The sequence below is a fragment of the Alligator sinensis genome, unplaced genomic scaffold, assembly GCF_000455745.1.
Source record: "Alligator sinensis unplaced genomic scaffold, ASM45574v1 scaffold108_1, whole genome shotgun sequence".
NCBI classification, from domain to species: domain Eukaryota; kingdom Metazoa; phylum Chordata; order Crocodylia; family Alligatoridae; genus Alligator; species Alligator sinensis.
This window is the reverse complement of record NW_005842110.1, coordinates 1,080,372-1,100,996: the sequence shown is the minus strand read 5'-3', so window position 1 is coordinate 1,100,996 and position 20,625 is coordinate 1,080,372. Positions and strand designations below refer to the sequence as shown.

The 20,625-nt window shown below is 45.9% G+C and overlaps 1 protein-coding gene across 1 annotated transcript in view; it reads right to left on the bottom strand.

Moving 5' to 3' along the window:
• NUSAP1 (nucleolar and spindle associated protein 1) overlaps nucleotides 1–20,625 on the bottom strand; it is a 44,391-nt gene that overhangs the window by 13,680 nt on the left and 10,086 nt on the right. Inside the window, exons 2-8 of the mRNA XM_006024605.3 lie at nucleotides 19,066–19,131; nucleotides 17,015–17,188; nucleotides 7,099–7,180; nucleotides 5,437–5,508; nucleotides 1,754–1,866; nucleotides 1,434–1,499; nucleotides 1,028–1,212 (exon numbers count right to left, since the gene is read on the bottom strand). Coding sequence (XP_006024667.1) covers nucleotides 1,028–1,212; nucleotides 1,434–1,499; nucleotides 1,754–1,866; nucleotides 5,437–5,508; nucleotides 7,099–7,180; nucleotides 17,015–17,188; nucleotides 19,066–19,131 — 758 coding nt within the window. The remainder of the gene's footprint in view (nucleotides 1–1,027; nucleotides 1,213–1,433; nucleotides 1,500–1,753; nucleotides 1,867–5,436; nucleotides 5,509–7,098; nucleotides 7,181–17,014; nucleotides 17,189–19,065; nucleotides 19,132–20,625) is intronic.

The following is a 20,625-nucleotide window of genomic DNA, read 5'->3' as shown; positions in this document are numbered from 1 at the left end:
AGGGAAAACTTCAGTGCTGAGCAGAGCACAATCTGAAATCCTGGACATTTGTTGATATTTTAAAAGCCGCCCAGATGGAGCTGGGAAGACCCAAAAAGAGGATATGTTTGGGAAAACTTGGACGTATGGTAACCCTACTAATGATGTTTGCTGACAACAAATTGGGAGTTATCATTAGTACAGGAGAAGATCAGATGATTATACAGAAATAATTGGTAGACCTTAAGTACTAGTGTAATTATATTTGGGATTAAATTTATAGTAACAGATAGAAGGTGATGCACATGGGGATTAAAAACAATAGTTATTGCTATTAACTGAGGCCTCATCAACTGGATATAGCAAAAGATAATGTATGTATTAACCATTAACAGGATGACTGAGCAAACACATGATGCATGGGGTGGGAGGAGGGGAGGAAATCAAATATAATCCTACTATGGATAATTCTGGTCACCCATATTCAGAAAGGCAAATTCAAACTGGAAAAAGGACAGAAAGGGGTTACTAGCATAAATTAGGGGAAATCCAAGAACGTATCTTATAAGAGCAGGTTAGAATAGTTTTACTTGTTTAGCTCAGCAGTGGAAGGCTGAGAGGTACAATTACTCTCTAGAAATTTATTGAGGAAGTTTACTCTCTCCCTAACATCACAGATGGAAAAGAAAATAACTCTTTAAGATAAGGATAATGCTGGTAGGAGAACATACAGCTACAAAGTCACCATAAATAAACTTGGACTAGGATTTAAATCATCACAACATCCAGGGTGAGCAGCCTTTTATAAGAAGTAGTGCAGAGCAAACAACCTAGGTTTTAAGACGAACCTGAACAAGTTTATGAATGGGATTATATGATCTGGTTGCCTGCAGCTGCAGGAAACTAGGTTTGATAATCCAGGAGGCGCTTCCAGTCCCATGTAGTTTGTGCTTGTAGTTAGGAATATGGTAGGTCAAACCAAAAGTAAGTGTTAATTACTCTTACATTTCTCAAACAAACATTTGACTATATTTTATTCCTTTTTTACCTGACGTTCATTTTCTTTGTTGAGAGGACAGAAGGGTTGCATGAAGATTTCCTCGATAAAATGCTTCGACTTGCAGCACTTAGAGAGTTGCATGGTGAATGCCGCAGGTTACCAGGAGTACAGGTAGTAGAGAACCTGCCCTTTTGGGAATGTGGGCTAAATAATTTTCTGCCACTCGAACCTCTCTAGAAACAGAAAGCAAAGTAGAGATGATTCACTTTAATTTTGTTTAGCACATTCAGCAAGGATTTAGTATTTGCATCAGTAATGCTGCCTGTAGAGCTGGAGCAACAGAAACTGAATCAGAAGGACACACCCATCTGGCTCTATGCAGTCTATACTTCAAAAATAAAAGGGATGATATTTTATGGAACTAGAAAAACAAGGTTATTTGAAAAGCCCTCACCTTGGTACTGCAGTGTGGGGTTCCTTTTTCAAATGCCTTTTGATGGTTAAATTTTTTAGCCAGTACCTGCCAAAACAACAAGAGGTCTTAAATGTTCACTCATTCTTGCTTTGTCAGCAAAGTGTAACCTTCAGAACAATTTATTTTCTTTTCATTGGTATGCACTTCTGTGAACATGCCTGCAATGAACCCGGAAGTGGCACCATTTTGCAGATCCCACATATACACAGTTAAAACACAGGATCTGAGATTGAGGAGCATCACCTCCCTGGATTTTTGAAAATGCTATGGAGAGAAATGATCTTCTAATCAATCTTTACCTTGACCTCATTGATGGAACTGCCCAAGTTTTCAAGAAGTTTATTTTTCCTCTCAATATAGTCATCAATAGACTCCATTTTTTTGAAATGAGCCTCATGCAGCTTCTTGAAATCTATAAGGTTACCAAAATAACAAAGAGAAAATTTAGATACCCTGTAAGGCCTGAGAGTACAGGTCATGAGTGTCAGGCCTAAGAAATAATTGTAAAGAATTACAGAAAAAACAGAATAAAGTAAACCTTGTCCATGGATAGACTGGTACAGACTGTGGGGATTTTGCCTCCCTCTGTAGCAGGGGCATGGTCCTCTTCCTTGGTTCTCTCACATGCATTTTAACAGCCCTTGCATTAGTGGGACATCGACAGCTCTTGTCCCCTGCTTTACCTGTGGCAGATTAGAGTGCTTTTGGTGGCTTTGGACAATGTGTCTTCTAGTAGTAGTAGTGGGACAGGGTTGACTGTACGGTTTTAGGAACAGCTCGGACAAGGACTTGTACGGGATGGTCTGGAAAGGGATGACCTCTGAAGGTCCCAGTTGACCTCTGGAGGTCCCTTCTACCTCTACTTTTCTACAAATCTATGGAATAGATTGGGGGCTGGGACAGGAAATGGAAAAGGAAAAGGTACATTGTTTCCTGACTGTACCCTATATTGGTAGATGATCAAAAGCCAAGATGAAGTGGCATCCTAATCTGCAGCACTGCCTTTAGCCATTACCTTCCCCCTACCCCTCACATCTACATTTTACAAGTTCTGTAATTAAAGATTAAAAGCAAATTAATTTGGCATTTCGCATAGCTAATGTTATATGTATAAAGACTTCCACTGTCTACTACCAGTATGCAGGCGGCACTTGGGAAATATACCATATTTACTCAAATACAAGACAAGGTTCCTCCCCAAAACAGCACGGGGAAAAACAAGTCGCTCATCTTGCATTACATACAAGGAAACCTCATTAAATACATTGGCTATTATTAAATCGCTGCCAAAAACAGCATGAATGAATGAATGAAAAACAACTAGGAAGCTGACTAAATGCAGCTAACACTGAGCATGACTATAAAACACAAGGATAGATAAGTGCAGCTCATCTAAATTCTTATGTTCTTATATCTGTAACAGCATTAAAATTGTACTTAACTGAAGGGATAGGGAGGGCTGCCCTGCAGAGGGACAGTGTGAAGAGACAGAGTTTGTCTCAGTAGGGACACTGTCTGCCCTGAGGGCAAGGGAAGCTGGTTTGGAGGTATCAATCTTGGAAGTGGGAGGAGTGATCTAACCCCAGCCGCGCTTGAATGAGGAGCTTAGCAAAAGCCAGGAAGAGTCCTGGCCTGGGATTGGCTGAGGCTTTTTTAAAAGAGGGGGGAGCAGTTTGCCCGGCAGAGAGCAAAGGGGAAGAGAGACAGGCTGGAGGTCAGGGAAAGGACCTCACCACCACCCACAGGGTATCCTTTCTCCCTTTCCCTCCCCTTGGAGCCCTGCCAGGGCAGGCACAAGAGAGGAGCTGCCTGTGAGGAGACCCTGCTACAAGCCCCTGTATGGCTGGGTGAGCACAGGAGGGGAGGGGAAGCAAGACCTGGGGGGAGACTGCTCTGGTGTTTCCCTGAGTTAAAAGGCACTGGGGAGGGGCAGGCTCAGGATGCTGATGGGAGCCCTGGGCTAGAGGGGCAAGGACTGCTCCAGCCACCAGAAGTTCCAGGGCAGACAGGGCCCAGGGAGGGGCTGCATTTCCTGGGTGCCTGGCTCCGTGGGCCCCCACTAAAGCACAGGGCCCAAGGCAGTGGCCCTGATTCAGACCATGACAGCAAGGACAGAGCAGGAGGGCAAGGCTACAGCTGCTGGCCTTTCCGCCTCTCTCCCCCCAGCTCTGCTCCTTACAGGCTGGAACCCTGCCAGCCTGCAGAGAGCTCTTTCCAAAACTGCAAAATCTGCAGGTTTCTCCATTAAAATGAGGAAATCCACATTTTTCTCTGGTAAAGGGGGAAATCTGCATTTTTCTGTTTTTCCCTGGGAGACGGAAAACCTGGATCCCTGGTCATAAGTGTAGGGCTAACTAGCAAATAGATCCTTTATGGGGGTGCAGGTATCTGGAATACACACAGTAGTGCTGAGCTGTGGGGTCACCATGACTTGAAATGCTGTTGACTCTGCTAGGGCCCAGCCCAAAGAACTATATGGGAATCCATGAGCCTCTTGGGTTTGGACTAATATGCACTACATCTACTACAGCCTCCCAATGGATCATGAATGCCACAGGCCCCCAGCGACTAGGGGGGCACAATGAGCTCCTGCAGGCGGTGGTGGCGCTGTTTGCAGCAGGAGCGTGGCAACAACAAGTGGAGAGCTCCCACAGGCAGCCACAGCACTATTGGTGGCAGTGGGGAGGGGGAGTCGAGCCCCAGCCAGTGGTTGGCGACCACCTGCAGACGCCATCAGCAGCATCGGCGGTAGCCAACGGCAATCGCAGAGCGCCCGCAGATGGTGGTCTCATCTACATAACTTATGGTGATGGGGGATTGCTCCCAGGCTTCAAGGTCTCCAGCCTTGGGACTTGCACAAAAGATACTCCCAAATGCATGGCAGGCTGAAGAGTCTGGGAGGTAGGATACTTGCTAATGGTAGCGTCACAGACTTGAATGATCAAGCTCTGATCATTCAACAGAATGAGGAACTGATTTGGCCCAAGCCATGAAGTTAAAAAAAAACCAAACAAACAAAAAAAAAAACACCAAACAAAAAGCCCCCACAAAACACCTGTGCTAAGACTTGCAGCAGCTACCAAAAAAGGTAAAAAGCATCAATTCTGGATTAACTAAATCTGTAGATATCCTACACAAATTGCTACAGGTATGTCTAATTCAAGGTTAATGTTTTCTTCTCACAAAAGTTGCTTCTCTCTTCTTGGTGCTTAAGGATTGCCGGGGAAGAAGTTGGTGTAGGGGGGGAAACAGAGGATGAGGGAGCCAGCTGACTTACCCAGATTCAATTTCCCTGATATAACAGTAAGAAAGGAAGAAATTCAAGGCAAGCCTCCAATAATTAGATTCTGTACCTGGAGAATGATAACAATATTTATAACATTTTCTAGATATAGAATGTAATTATTGGGAGCTTGCCTCATCCTGTATTTAGGGTCATCATCTTCTATTTGAGTAAATGTGATAAATCAAAATAAAAAAAAAAAAACCATACTGGAATTGGGACACATGCACTTTTGCTTTATAAAATAGAACAGGAGTTTTACCCCACCCAATGTCTGTTTATTTTCTTAATCATATACATACACAAATGTAGACACATACATGCATGTGTACAAGAGAAATAATACGCTCTCATATGTATCTGGTCTCTTATACAATAAGATAGTGGTTGGCAATGTTTTTGGGCAGAGTGCCATTAACACCCACAACCTAGACTTGCAAGATGGTGTGCTGGGGCAGATAGTGGGGGAACCATAGGGGCCTGATCCTTGTTGGGGCAGTGCAGTCCCAGCCCCTTCCCTGCCGTCCACCCTGGTGCACGTGCGCCAAACAAAATGCCTTCATGTACCATGCTCTGGCACCCAGGCCAGGGGTTACCTACCCCTGCAATAAGGAATTAATTGAAGAAATAAACTAGTGTCCTTTCATACATAAACAAGAAGCCTACTTTTAGAGCTTGCAAAAATAATAAATAGCTTACTTGGTGTGACTGATTTCAGCCCTTTTTTCCCAGACTTAGACAAACAGCCAACATGTAGAGGGATCTGCCCACCTGCAAGATGGGATGGAAGAGCATCATCTGTTGTAAATCACATTAGATGAGATTGTTAGAAACACTGGAAAGTGAGCTACTGCCATTGGAACCCAAGTTGGGTTTTTTTTTGGCTCCACGAATCTCTGAAAGCATGCATGTCAAAAGGTATTCAAGATCTCATCTCCACAAAGGTGATGATCCCCCTCTATGCGGCACTGGTCAGGCCACAGTTGGAGTACTGTGTCCAGTTTTGGGCACCACACTTCAAGAGGGACGTGGGGAATCTCGAGAGGGTCCAGAGGAGGGCCACTCGCATGATTAGTGGCCTTTGTGATAGACCCTACGGGGGGAGGTTGAGAGAACTGAATCTCTTCAGCCTTCACAAGAGACGGCTGAGGGGAGATCTTGTGGCTGCCTATATATTTATTACGGGAGGTCAACGGGGAATAGGGGAAGCACTGTTTACTAAAGGCGCCCCAGGGAGCGACTAGGAATAACAGGTGTAAACTAGTTGAGAATGGATTTAGGTTAGATATTAAGAAGAATTTTTTCACAGTAAGGGTGGCCAGGATCTGGAATAGGCTTCCAAGAGAGGTGGTGCTATCACCTAGCTTGGAGGTCTTCAAGAGGCTAGACAGTCACCTGGCTGGGGTCATCTGACCTCAGTCCTCTTCCCTGCCAGGGGCAGGGGGTCGGACACGATGATCCATTGTGGTCCCTTCCGACTCTACAATCTAGGAAAGTACAGCACCACTTATTAAAGGAATGTTCCATGTCTAGTCTCTCAAAAGGGTACAGAACTAATAGAATGCCTTTGCCAACTGTCAGATCAACCTAGGATCTCCAAGTGAAGCAGGATTATTTCCTTCTTCTGGAAGAATTATTACTAGTGGTGATATCAGCTCTTACCAGTGGAAAGTCTCTTGCCTGTATAAGTATGCCTGACAGCCCCTGCAGTTCAAATGTAGTAGTATTTTGCTTATGCACAAGAGGGAAGATTAAAGGAGCCATTGGACATCACACTTCCAACCCGATTTAGGTAGATCCTTCGTTACAAGAAAGTTGAGAACCACTAGCCTAACCAAACATTTCTTCCATTCTCATATGCTGATATTCACTTCAATTATGTGATTGCTATTTCACTAACTGTCAGGGCACTAATGATTTGGACATGGAACATCTTCAGTAGTTTGACATTTCTGCCTGCTTAAAGCACTACCTTTGATGAAGGACTTCTTGGGGCATCCACACACAGCTGTTTCAAGTATTTAACATTGCTAAGATTGCCAAGTAGAACATAACCCGCCCGGCAACTCAGATCTTCTTTATAATGCACAAAAAAAGCCCAGTGCATATACCCACATTTTAAAGATGCATGTCCCTTCAACCTTTTTCCATGGCACAACTTTTTGGGCTATCAGCCCACACATTTAGCAATACATGGACCATGTATTTACAGACATGTTAAAACCTAAAGGTTTGTTTGAAGTACCCACAAAGTAAGACTTAACAGGAATCGAAAGTAAGAAGAAACTGTAACAGGAACCATCTTCTTCTTTTGGCTTTGCATTGTGCTCATCCCTGCCTTCTCCAGAGTTTTATTCTTACCGGACTCTTCATTTTGGAGTACTTTCAGTCCCACGTCAGCTTCACCTGGGGGTGTTTCATTCTCTTTCATGTCTGAAACATTCTGAAGTTTAAAAATATTTGGTTAGACTACCTAGTCAAGATCTTCTGCCTGTTATTTGAGGAGAAATCTATTTTGGAAAAAGTATAGATACAGACTTCTGGTGGACAGGCAGCTTATACACAGTATCTACTGGATATTAGAAATCAACCACATATTAGCATTATGACCTGTAAAAGATGGTTCCAAAAGGACTGTCTTATAGGACTTTTCTACTGCTTATTAGAATCTTACTTTAGAGAATCAGTTGCTTATTAATCATAATCAAAGTTTGAAACTACACAGTGTACAATTTTCTCTCCACTTTCTATTAGAATCAAGTCCAGACATATATGTTTGTTGCACAGCTAGATTGCTATGCAATAGCTAGTGATTACTGAGTATGTATGAATTACGGTGTCTGCATAGACTTTTTACTTTCTCTTTACCTTTCCTTACTTATTAGAATCAAGTGGTCTGCCTGATGAGATTCTAATAAAGAGGTGGACACTAACATCAAAAAGCCGTGTTGTCAGCATGGCTTAGAAAAAATTAGCAAAACAAAACTAAACTAGAATGGCAAAGCCATGTTTTGCTGCATCTTTTTGGCCTTTGCTGGCAGAGAAACGTTCTCTCCAGTTGACAGTTATAGCAAACAAAAGTCCTAGTTTATGCTAGGACTTTCCATACCCATTTAATCACAATACAACAGATCTTCTCCTACCTACCCCTCCTTTAATACATTTTACCTGCCAGTATGTGAGGGAAAACGTATACAAAGTAGATCAGCCATATATAAAAACTTCCTATATGGAATAAATTGTTTCTTTCAATTCTAGGAATTTTAGATGTTACTTGTGAAATACTAACATTTTAGTGTCATGACTTAGCTGAAAATTTCCCTTTAATCCAGTGATATTTAACCTTCTGGCCCCATGAGTTGGAGGAGTGGCGTAGCATGGGTGAGCGTACCAGATCCCATACAGGGTCAGCAAATGAGGTTGGTCTGCAGGTATGATCCAGTGTGGCAGCCTAACCCCACATGCCCAATTACAGCCACGTTCCTGCACATTGGACCAGTCTAGCATGCAGGGCCACATCATGCAGCCCACGGGACTCCCCACAGGTCCAGAAATTTGGCAGCAAGGGAGCAGCAATTAAACACTGCCACCACACCCCTTGCTGCCAAATTTGTAGGCCTATTGGGAGCCCCACAAGCTGGATGACACTGCTCCATGGGCCAGATTCGAGCCACGGGCTGGAAGTTGAGCACTACTGCTTTAAATCTATTTTTCAAACTGACCAATATTCTTAATATTTAGGTTAAAGTGTGCAAATCATCTTCATCAGCTATATCAATGATTACCCAGTCCTGGAATACTTAAGGTTATAATGTTATTTTAATTAGTTGGATTGCAAGATTTGAAGTTCTGCTGGCTACCTTTGAAATAGGGGTTCTGGCAAGCTGCGGAGGCAAAGATAAAAGCATGAAAATTAACATAACTGAGTAGCTAGCTGAAAGGCAAGCCCACAAGCAGCGCACTACTGGATGTACCAGGAACAACAGAGCTCCACTTTTATATTGGAACACTAGGAGAATGTTGCAATACACATGTGGGAGAGAACATAGAAACTTAATGCATTCTAAAAGAGCAAAACACAGGGAAAATATCTTATAAAAGATAGCACAGGAGAAAATCCTATAGGATTAGTTGCCGCCCTGCCTATCAAAGTAAATGAGAAGGAAAGTCTCAGCACTTACAGGACCAAAATAAAGAAATAACAGGGAGAATCTACACATTGCCCTATGGCGACGTAGCAACACGCTACAGTGACATAGCAATCACGGGGATCTACACATGATCGCTGGCTACGCTGCTATAGTGGCGCACTGCTACAGCGATGTAGCCGGTGAATCTAACCATGCGCCACCCATAACGCTGCAGTACGGATGGCTCCTGTGCTGTTTTAGTACTTCACCTAAGCAAATAAAACACTGCGCGGTACTAACATCACCATATGTAGACATGCCCAGTGTCCCAACAGCTTTGCTGTAACTTGACCTGGAATAGTGTATGCAGTTCAGGTCCAGGCTACAGTTTGAGCAGAAGATTTATTTAATCATCATTTTATTAATGAATGATCATTTTAATGATTATTGAATGATTTTTAAGATTAATGAATGATCTGCATAATAAAATGATCCATGAGACGCTTGAGAGTCCAGAGGAGAGCCATGCGCATGATCAGAGGGCAAGAGAACAGGTCTTATGAAAAGAGGCTGTGAGCCATGGGACTCTTCAGCCTGGAGCAGTGCAGGCTCGGGGGTGACTTGGTGGCAGCCTATAAGTACATAAGGGGTGTCCATCAGGATTTGGGGAAACGCCTGTTCACACTGCTCTTGGCTGCTCTGCTCATGACTCACCGGTTGCACACTGCTCTCTGTGCTGCCAGGCTGCACTCCTGGCTGCATGCATTTATTTGCAACATTAAATCAGCCACATCAGCCAAAAAAAGCCAATTGTCAATAATGTCAATTTTCCTTTTATTGGTGCATATATGATATAGACCAATGTATTGGTGCACCTCTAATGTATTCTATTACTTAAGGTTTGGCCTGACTCTAGAATACTGAAGAGAACCCTAGGTAGATCAAAAGATGCAATGCGGTGGACGGAAAAAAACCCAAACACCTACAACGATTTAACAAAAGAAAAATAATTTAAAAAGAAAACAACAACAACAAAACCATGGATTTTTGTATTTAAATCTGATTTTATTTATTTAATCATTTTTTAATTTTAAGATGCTCTTTTTAAAAAATAAACCTATATAAAGATAGTTTTAATTTAAAGATATATTAAAGCTCAATGATATCATCATGGAATAAAGATTATAACTTCTAATTATATACTATTCAAGATACTATATTCATGTAACCTTTTGAGAAAAAAAACCAACATTATAAATAGGTTACAACAGGCCATGGACTATATTAGGGGCCCAATCTTATAGGGTCACGAGAGGCTCCTCTTTAGATTAGTAAAGATTAAAGAAAACCACTCTACCCAATGGGACTCAGTGCTCAGTCTAGAAGATCCCATTAAGCATCACTGTGATGCTTAGTTTCAGTTCTCAGACTGGATTTGTCTCCAAAGACAACATCCTTGTTAACAGTAGCATACAGAGATGAGAGAGAACCAGAGATCCAGGTTTTCCATTTCTTACAGGGAAAACATGGATTTCTCATTAAAATAAATAAATAAATAAATAAATAAATAAAAATAAAAGCAGAGAAACCCACAGACTTAGCAGTTTTGCAAAGAGCTCTCAGAAGGCTGGCAGAGTTCCAGCCTGCAATGGACAGGGAGGGAGCGAGAAGAGGGTGGTCAGGCAGGGGGCACCATGTGCATGTATATATGCACATGGCCCCAGGCAGCCTGGATATTAGCTCCCACAGGTAAGTTGTGGTGGGGAGGAAAAAAAAAAATAAAAACAATAAATCGAGGCCCAGATAGGGAGGGAGGGAGGGAGGGAGTTGGGCAGGGTTGGGGTGAGTGGGGCTCGAGGCCCAGGACTGCAATGCATGACTGCAGGGCCCCGGCAAGGAGCGGGACAAGGCTGCAGGTGGCTCATCCAGGAGGCGGAGGGGAGGGGAGGGGAGGGGCTGGCTCCCCACAGTCCCAAGGGTCAAGGGGGACCCATGTCCCCCAGATCTGTGTGCAGGGTGGGGATGGGGGTGGGCTGCCTGCTGCGGGCTCCCTTCCTTGATGCCCTCCATAGCCCAACAGATGCAACCTGGTGCTGAAGGGCACAGCAGAACCATGCAGGAAAGCTGCTTGCCACTGTGAGCTCCATGCTGCCCTAGCGATGGGTCCTGTGCTCACACGGCAGCAGCAGGGCAGTGGTGCACGGTTGTGCCTCTCACTGCTGTTGCATGCACAGGGGTCACATTTCCAGGGCAGCGTGCAGCTTTAAGCGGCTAGCAGCTTTTCTGTGCAGCCCCGCTGTTCCCTGTAGCTCTAGGTTGCCCAGCCCACAGCAAGCAGCCTGCCTCACCCCATGCACATATCTGGGGGCATGGGTCCTTCCTGTCCCTCAGGAGTGCGTGCAGCAGTGGGGAGCCAGCCCCCCTCAGTCCAAGCCCACAGCAGGCAGGCAGCAGGCATGAGGGGGAAAAGTGGGCTTTGCTCTGCTGCTGCAGCTGCCGCCTCCTGCCAGAGGCAGAGGGATATGAACCCAGCCATCCATTTTAATCATGGACTTTTGAGTTTCTTAGAGAATGAGATTTAACAGGGAGCGGCATGAGACGCACGGGTGAAAGCCCGTCGCACCCCTGCACACCCCCCCCGGCAACCCCCAACTGCTGTGAAGCCCCCCCAAGCAGCAGCCAGAGGTAAGCAGGGCCATGGTGGGAGGGGACTAGCTCAGCTCAGCTGCAGGGAGGCAGCTAATTAGGAACCAGGGAGGGTCTTGCCCCACCCCAGGCCCTACTTCGCCCAGCCCCCCAGGGAGCCGCACGACCAGAGCCTCATGAACAGGCCACGCAAACAGGCATGCTTGTCTTCCCAGCGCGCGAGTCAGCGTAGGAATTTGTGCAGGAGGGTGAGCGGGAGGGCCTGAGGCCCTGCCTGTGCGCCTCTGCCCTAGGGAAGCCAGTCCCAGCCGTAGCCAACCCACCAGCGGCATGCCACGGACAGGCATGCACCGCACCCCGAGGGTCCCCTCACGGTCTGCGGCCCCTGCCTCTGGCACCTCAGAAACAGCCACCCAGACGGAGCCCGTGGTTCTGGGCTCCACATAGACGGAGCCTCTGGCTCTCGGCTGTGGGGGCTGCCTGTCACTTTTTCAGGCTCTGGAGCCTGGGAGCATGGCCACCTCCTCTTGGGGATCTCTGGTGCGCCAGCTGAAGGAGCTCCAGGCCGCAGTCCAGAGACTGCGTGCCATCATGGACTGTGAGCAGGAGATGGACTCCTACTGCCAGGCCCTTCTCCCCCAGGAGGCAGAGGGTAGACCATGGTCTCCCTCCAGGATAAGGGAGGACTCGGGGACCTCCCATTCTGTCCAGCTAAGGGGATGGACCAAGGTGGTCAAGGGCCCCAAGGCCCACCGCACCAAGGTCCCCCCACCGCTGGAGCTTTGCAACAGGTATGAACCTCTTGCAGCCCCAGCTGAGCCTGCTGAGTTGCCAGCTCCTGCAGGCAACACGGGCTCTACTGTAGCTACTGCCCCTGCTCTCCCCAAGACAAAACACAAAGTGTTTGTCATGGAAAACTACATCCTGAGGGGACAATATGCCGCCCTGACCCCTTAGCCTGGGAAGTCTGTTGCTTCCCAGGACCCCGCATCTGAGACATTGCGGAGAAGATCCCTAAACTCCTCCAGCCCACTGACAGCTGTCCTATGCTCCTTATCTATGTGGGTACTTGGAGCGCTCCCAGCCGGGTAACGAGGCGCTACAGGGATTTAGGGGTGGGGCTAAAGGGTCTCGGGGTGCAGGTGGCGTTTTCTTCTATCCTCCTAGTCTTGGGCTACGGGCTGAGGAGGATCCAGGTAGTGAACCAAAGACTGCGGTGCTGGTGTCATCAGGAAGGCTTTGGCTTCCATGACCACAGTCCACTCTTTGGTGAGAGAGGCAGTGAGCTGCTGGGAAGGGATGCTGACCTGCTCTACCAGGCTTTAAACTAAACCTGCCCCGGGGGGGGCGGCGGCGCGGCCGCGAAGAGAAACGGACTACTGCCACTGATGGCCCACTGAGCAACCCTTGCAATGCCAGTGGGCCTAAGCACTTAAGGGAGCCCACCCCTGCCCCAGCCCTGGATCTATTTGTGGACAACGCAAGGGCCCCAAGGGGACACTTGCCTGCCTGTACACGAATGCCAGGAGCTTGGGGAATAAGCAGGAGGAACTTGTCCTCCCGCTTAACAAAAATAATTACGACGTCGTAGGGATAATGGAAACCTGGTGGGACTCCACCCATGACTGGACCACAGGTATAGACAGCTATAGAGAGAGCGAGTAGACAAAAGGGGTGGGGGTGTAGCTCTCTCTGTCAAGGAGAGCTACGTGTCCCTGCAAGCTGCTATTGGCGCCCAGGGTGGATGACTGGAGACCCTCTGGGTTAAAATCTGTGGGGAACACAGCTCAGGGGACACGATGGTGGGAGTCTACTACAGACCTCCCACCCCAAGTCAAGAGCTTGACCAGGAGTTCACCAGGGAATTGGCTGAAGCCACATGCTTCTGGTCCATGGTTGTTATGGGAGACTTCAAATACCCAGACATCTCGTGTGAAGAGTGCTTGAATAAATCCGAGCGGTTGCAAAGCTTCCTCTCGTGTGTGGATGACCTCTGACTCAAGAAGTCTACGGGCCAACGAGAGGTAAAGCGCTGCTCGACCTGGTACTGGCAACCGGGGGATGACCTAATCAGCGACCTAACAATCAATGGAAGGTTGGGCGACAGAAACCATGAGCTGATCACCTTCACCATCTGCCGTAAAGCGGGCATGTCAGTCAGCAATACAGAAGTCCTTGACTTTAGGAAAGCTGACTTTGACAAGCTCAGGAGGCTTGTCAGTGAGGCCCTAAGGGACCACAACCCTAAGGGGAGGGGAGTTCAGGAAGAGTGGTTGTTCCTCAAGGGAGCAATCCTTGATGAACAAGCTCAAGCTATTTCGTCTCGGAGGAAAGGCAGCAAAAGGGCACAGCAGCCCTCTTGGCTCTCCAGGGAACTAGCGAACCTCCTGCAGCTAAAAAGAAAAAAGATGGGATTCACCGCCAAGGAAGAATATTCTGCACTGGTCCAGTCCTGCAGGGAGTGAACCAGGAAAGCCAACGCTGTGACGGAACTCCAGCTAGCTACAGGTATCAAGGACAATAAAAAGTCCCTTTTCAGATATTTGGGGAGCCGGATGAAAAGCAAGGCCAACATTGGACCCCTGCTAAACCAGATGGGACAACTGACAACCGATGCCCAGGAAAAAGCCAATCTATTAAATGGGTACTTTGCGTTGGTCTTTCATCAGTCCCATGGGACACCCATGCCCATTATGGGACAGGGAGGCCTGGGTGAGGGAGATTCCCTGCCCTCCATCAATGCTGACCTCATGAAGGATTACCTTGAGAGGCTGGACACCTTCAAGTCAGCCGGCCCTGACAGTTTACACTCCAGGGTACTCAAGGAGCTGGCTAACATCATAGCCCAGCCCCTGGCACAGATCTTCGAGAACTCCTGGAGCTCTGGTGAAGTGCCCAAAGATTGGAAGAAGGCCAATGGGGTGCCTATCTTCAAGAAAGGGAGGAAAGTGGATCTGGCAAATTACAGGCCCATCAGCCTGACCTCTATCCTGGGCAAGGTCTTGGAAAAGATCATCAAGGAGGCCATCGTCAACAGACAAGCTGACGGCAATATCCTGAGGGATACCCATCATGGGTTTGTTGCGGTAGATCTTGCTTGACCAATCTCATTTCCTTCTACGACCAGGTGACCTATCACCTGGACAAAGGAGAGGAGATTGATGTCATATCTTGACTTCAAAAAAGCCTTCGATCTGGTATCCCATGATCACCTCTTGGCAAAACTGGCCAACTGTGGCCTCAGGTCCACCACAATCTGGTGGCTGGGGAATTGGCTCCGTGGTCGGATTCAGAGGGTGGTGGTTGACGGAAGTCAATCGTCATGGTGCCCCGTGACCAGTGGGGTCCCCTAAGGCTCTGTCCTTGGACCTGTATTGTTCAACATCTTCATTAATGTGGACATTGGAGTCAGAAGTGGACTGGTCAACTTCGCCAACAATACCAAACACCTGAGGACAGAAGGGCAATCCAGGCTGACCTTGACAGGCTCAGGAAATGGGCGGATGAGAACCTGATGGTGTTTAATACCAAAAATGCAAAGTTCTCCACCGTGGGAAGAAAAACCTGCAGCATCGTTATAGGCTCAGGAGTGCTACGCTGGCTAGCACTACGGATGAAAAGGACTTGGGGGCCATGATTGACCACAAGATGAACATGAGCCTTCAATGTGATGCTGCAGCTAGTAAAGCAAGCAAAACGCTGGCTTGCATCCATAGATGCTTCTCAAGTAAATCCCGGGACGTCATTCTCCCATTGTACTTGGCCTTGGTGAGCCTGCAGCTGGAGTGTTGCATCCAGTTTTGGGCTCCACAATTCGAAAAGGATGTGGAGAAGCTTGAGAGAGTCCAGAGAAGAGCCACACGCATGATCAGAGGTCAAGAAAACAGACCTTATGGCAATAGGCTGAGAGCTATGGGGCTCTTTAGCCTGGAAAAGTGCAGGGTCAAAGGTGGCCATCAGATTGCCCCTAAGTTTATTGGAGTGTTCACCAGGATCTGGGGGAACATTTGTTCACCAGAGCGCCCCAAGAGATGACAAGGTCAAACGGTTATAAACTCCAGCAAGGCCATTTCAGGCTGGACATAAGGAAGAATTTCTTTACTGTCCGAGCCCCCAAGGTCTGGAATAGCCTGCCATCGGATGTGATTCAAGCACCTACATTGAATGCCTTCAAGAGAAATTTGGATGATTATCTTGCTGGGATCCTATGACCCCAGCTGACTTCCTGCCTCTTGGGCAGGGGGCTGGACTCGATCTGCTGAGGTCCCTTCCAGCCCTAATGTCTATGAAATCTATGAAACAGGGAAAACCAGGATCCCTGGAGATAACCAACCTGATTACCTACCCATCAGCCCTCTTGTCTCTCTGCAAGTTTGTGTACACAGTCAAACCCTTACCTCTCTCTAAAAGTGCAGTCTCAAGAATTTAAATGAATAGAGGATATCAAACAAACAACAAGAACGCACTTTTTGTAGAAAACAAAGATTAAATCTAGGCTTCCTGACTACTGATTTAAAATCAGTTTTATTTAAAATCAAATCCACCCTGAGATGCAACATAGTTAATATTGCCTCAAATAAAGTTTATGAAGAAAACAATTTTTTGCTGTGGGATTTTTTTTTTTTAATTTGCCATCATAACATTCTGTTAAGTATGTATTTTAGGTTATTTAATACAAAGGCCCAGGGGAAAGGAAAAAGAAGGACCACAGCAAAAAAAAAAAAAAAAAAAAAAAGATTGCTTAAAATGCTGTAAATAAAAGAGATCTAAGTTTGTTGGTGGGAGAAGAGAGGCTGACTCAGAATTAATAGGAAAGCTAGGAATAGCAGATACATATATACAACTAGAGGAAGAGAACAGTGAAAGAATCTCCGGAGGGACTGTTGAAAATCACTGCCAATGACTAAGAACAGGCAAATTTAAGTAGTTTACTATGTTTCAGGGCTTTTCACTTCCTTTTGTCCAATCACACACAATGCAACTTCTGTTCTGCTTACAATTATACACAGAGAAATACTGGTCTTATTTTACATAGCACCTGGAAAGGCAAATATAGACTTTCACACAAAATAAAAAGGAGAACATTTCAATATTTAAGAGATCACAAAGATGGCTACTGGGTTCTTTTGGCAAACAGAAGATCTGGGTGGGAGGTTTTTTAAGGCTTCTATAGAGCTTATTTATTCAGCTAGAAAAAAGAAGTGCAATTGATGGTTAGGTATTTAGTCTCCAATTAAGTTCTTTAAAACTGCACCCAGGGTTGTATTTGAATACCTAAAAAAAATCAAGTTATTACTCTGGGAAATAGCCATAGACTTTACAGTTCTGAAATTGATAAAGATTAAGCATTAAGAAGGATAGTTGATTGGAGCTAGCATGCAGCACAAGCAGGGTACCAAAAAGACACAGGATAAATAATACTGATGGGTATTTCATCCTGAAAAGGTAAATGGCAGCAGAATGAAGGAAAATATTCTATTTAACTGAATAACAGAAGTCACCTCTTCCTCAACAGAAAATTCTGTATTTTCTGTATTGGTATTAGTATTTTCTTTGGAGACTTTCTTTCTAGTGGCTGTCTTCCTCCGTTTTCCACGCCTTTCTGTAACAAAGGACACTTCCTCCTGACTATCGAACTCTGCGTCCGTGGAGGATGATGCACTTCTTTCAGAGTCCTATATGAAAGAAATGAGACCATAGGTTAGTGCAGGCTTCTATGTATCTAACTCGAGGATGCACAAAGAGAAAGCTTCACAAGTTATTAATGGAACAAACATTTAATACCCGTTGTTCAGGAGTAAATCTTGCTTGTGTTCTCAGGTGCTTATCAGTATCACAATTAACCCATGCAAGTCTACTTATTCTCAAATGCTGTAGTTAATTAATTCTAGGTTAGTTCATTAGGCTTGTAATTGAAATCTCCTGGATTGTTTTTATTATATACACCTAATATGCAATCAAAATATTTAAAGCAATTCAGCATTTCACATTTCTCACTCAACTGGAAGAATCCTGTAGCTCTCCAAGTTCTTTAAATCTCTGTGGGGGGAAAAAATATATGCAGTTGCTCTTCTTCAAAATGCTACTCTGCAGCAAGTCCAATTCCTAGCAATGGAAGAGCACACTGATTGTTGTCACTGCACATATATAAAAACTCAAGAACTTAGAACAGCAGTTCCCAACCTGGTGCCCGGCGCTCCCCACCCCAGTTTATTCAGGTGCTCGCATGCATTTTCACAATCAGTAAAAATCGTTATTCCAACAAAAAATGCTGTTACTGCCAATTGAACTCAGGCTCTACTCAATGGTGGCCAACATGGGACTGAGTCAGCCTGACTGACACAGTGACAGTGGTGCTTACTACTCCTTCCCCAAACGAAACTATGTGCATATCCAGGATTCTAAATTCTAAACTTTAATATTTATATTGGCTCCTACTAGTTTTTGGTTCAAATCTGAACGTGCCCTTATGCACATAAATGTTGGGAACTCCTGACTTAGAAGAACAAACTGAAAAGGATTAGGGGAGAGGTTCCTTCTGGTTTTATAACACGGGAAATAATGAAGTATATGCTGTCCATAATAGGATGGCGAAAGAAAGTTCTTACAACACAATAACATGGAAATATCCAATAAAACCAATATGTTCACATTTTTATTAAAAATAAAGCATGTTTAAAGCACAGTATAACAAGATATTAGAAGGGAAATGATGAAAAAGGTGGGGAGGGGGACTACAGCTGTTGAAACACTGTTATAGCATCCCAAGAATGGTAACTTGCAAGCTAAGTAGGTACAAAATGACTAGACACATGACCCAGACTTTCATATAGATGACAACATGCACAATTATATAAAACATAAGAGTTAAATAGGATTCCATCACCATTACGAGTCATGATAATAGTAATACAAAGGCTGCAACTCTACTAGGAGTTGCTTCAACCTGGGGAAGATTCTAGCTTGCACACCAACTATCACAATCGTCTATTGCAAGGTTTCTTACAAATTCCAGAGAATAGCTATTAGCTAAGACTATTGGTCACATATGATACAGCATCTCCCATTTCTAGAACCAGCGTGGATGTTGTCACTTTGTTAGTGATGGGCTCAAAATTGTACGACTTGTACTTAAAATAGAGTTCCTGACTGTAATCCTCTCTCAAAATAACCAGATAGAGCCACAAGAATTTTGCACTGATTAACATCAAAACAAATTTGAACCAAACATCAATTTATTTGTCCATATTGTTTGCTAAAAATTGTCCAGTGTGTACACACAGACTATGTATTAATTTTTCTAACTCCATTATTAGAACACAAACTGGCTTACAGTTGCATACAAAGCCACTTGAGAGCTAACAGTAAGAAGTCAGTTAAGCAAGAGGCACCGATTTCAACCAAAACTTCAATTCCTATCAATGCTTGCCCCATGAGAAATGCTGTTCAGTATATGCAATCTATCGTAATTACTAAAATAGATGTCATTTTCTTATAAAAATGGCTTTGAATGATAGTCTACATAGATAAGCAGTCTGACATTTGTTCTTACCTTACTTCCATCTTCTTCGTTTGGCTCATGGAAGTGTTGCTTCAGAGCTTTTAATAATTTATCTGCCTGGAAAGAAAGTATAAAATGTGACCCAAAGATGACATTGAGCTGTTAAAAAAGGTTGCATAAGCCTAACCAGCATTTAGCCAATTCAATAAAGCACTAAAACCAACCAAGTCCATCTCCGTTCAGGAAAGCATATACTTACATTTTAATTAAATACATTAATCCCATTAGCAGGGATCCAGGTTTTCCATTTCCCACAGAAAAAAGTGTGGTTTTTCCCCTTTCCTGGAAGAAAACATGGCTCTCTCATTTTAATGGAGAAACCTGCGGATTTTGCAGTTTTGCAAAGAGCTCTCTGCAGGTTGGCACAGTACCAGCCTCAAGGGGCTGGGAGGAAGCGGGAGGAGGGCGGTCAGGCAGGGAGCGCCATGTGCACTTAAACCAGGGGTGGGCAAAATAAGGCCCACCAAGCACTTCCCTCCGGCCTGCGGAGCCCCTTCAAAACCCACGTAATGGCGGCTGCCTCTTTAAAAGCCTCTAGCAGCAGCTGGCAACAGCAGCCGCAGCACCTCAGACTGTTTCCTTGGGTTCTGATTGCAAGCCAACCAACCCTGACCTCAGCCTGACCCAGCTGGCCTCACCACACCATCCCCCCCAGCTCAGGCCAGGTTTGCAGCTTGAGAGGGGCAGGAGGGGCTGGGCCAGAACCTGTGGCACCCGTGAGGGGAAACAGTGTCTGGGCCAGATTCTGCTTTGCTGCACAGGACTGGAAAAGGCCCTGTCATGCAGGTAAGTGGCTGCTGGGCAGGCTTTCCTCATGCTGTGCCGCGCCGCTCGGGCTGTGCAGGGTCGGCACTGGGGAGGGGAAACAGCAGCTGGGCCACAGCTCTGGCCCAGTCAGCACCAGGGAGGAGAGGAGGCAGCGGAGCCATGTGCCGCTCGGGACAGGATGAGCCTGGCCGGAGCAGCAGGGACTCAGCTTCACTTTCCCCCTGCTTGTGCCGGTCAGTCCCGAGCGGCACATGGCTCCACCGCCGCTTCTACTGGCTGGTGCAGACCCGGCCAGGCTCCTCCGGTCCCCAGCAGCACGTGGGAAGCTGGCTTCAGCCACATGCTGCTCTGGATGAGAGACCCAGCCAGGTCAGTGCTGTCGGGGCCAAGGGGCTGTGGCCAGCAGCCTGGGCACGTGGGCCGGGGAAGTCAGCACGGCGAACTAGAATTAGGCACTGACACGTGGAGGTTGATTAAAGATTATTTTACTTACACCGTAGATGGTCGCAGTGCAGGCAGGAAAACTTGCTTGAGTTGCAGTTACAGACAAACACAAGTGGAGTTTGCTAGGCTCCACTGAAGACACACGAGCGGACTTTGCTAGGCTCCGCAAAACAAACACAATGAGAGCTCTCTGAACCAACGCGAGAGTCCGAACTGTGACTCTCAACGAGCGCGCAGGGCAGGGGTACGTCAAGGATCATCCGGTGACGGGGAGAGATTCTTGATGGGTGATCAAACCACCATTCGGTCCGAGATATACATAGAAATCCACGAGATAAT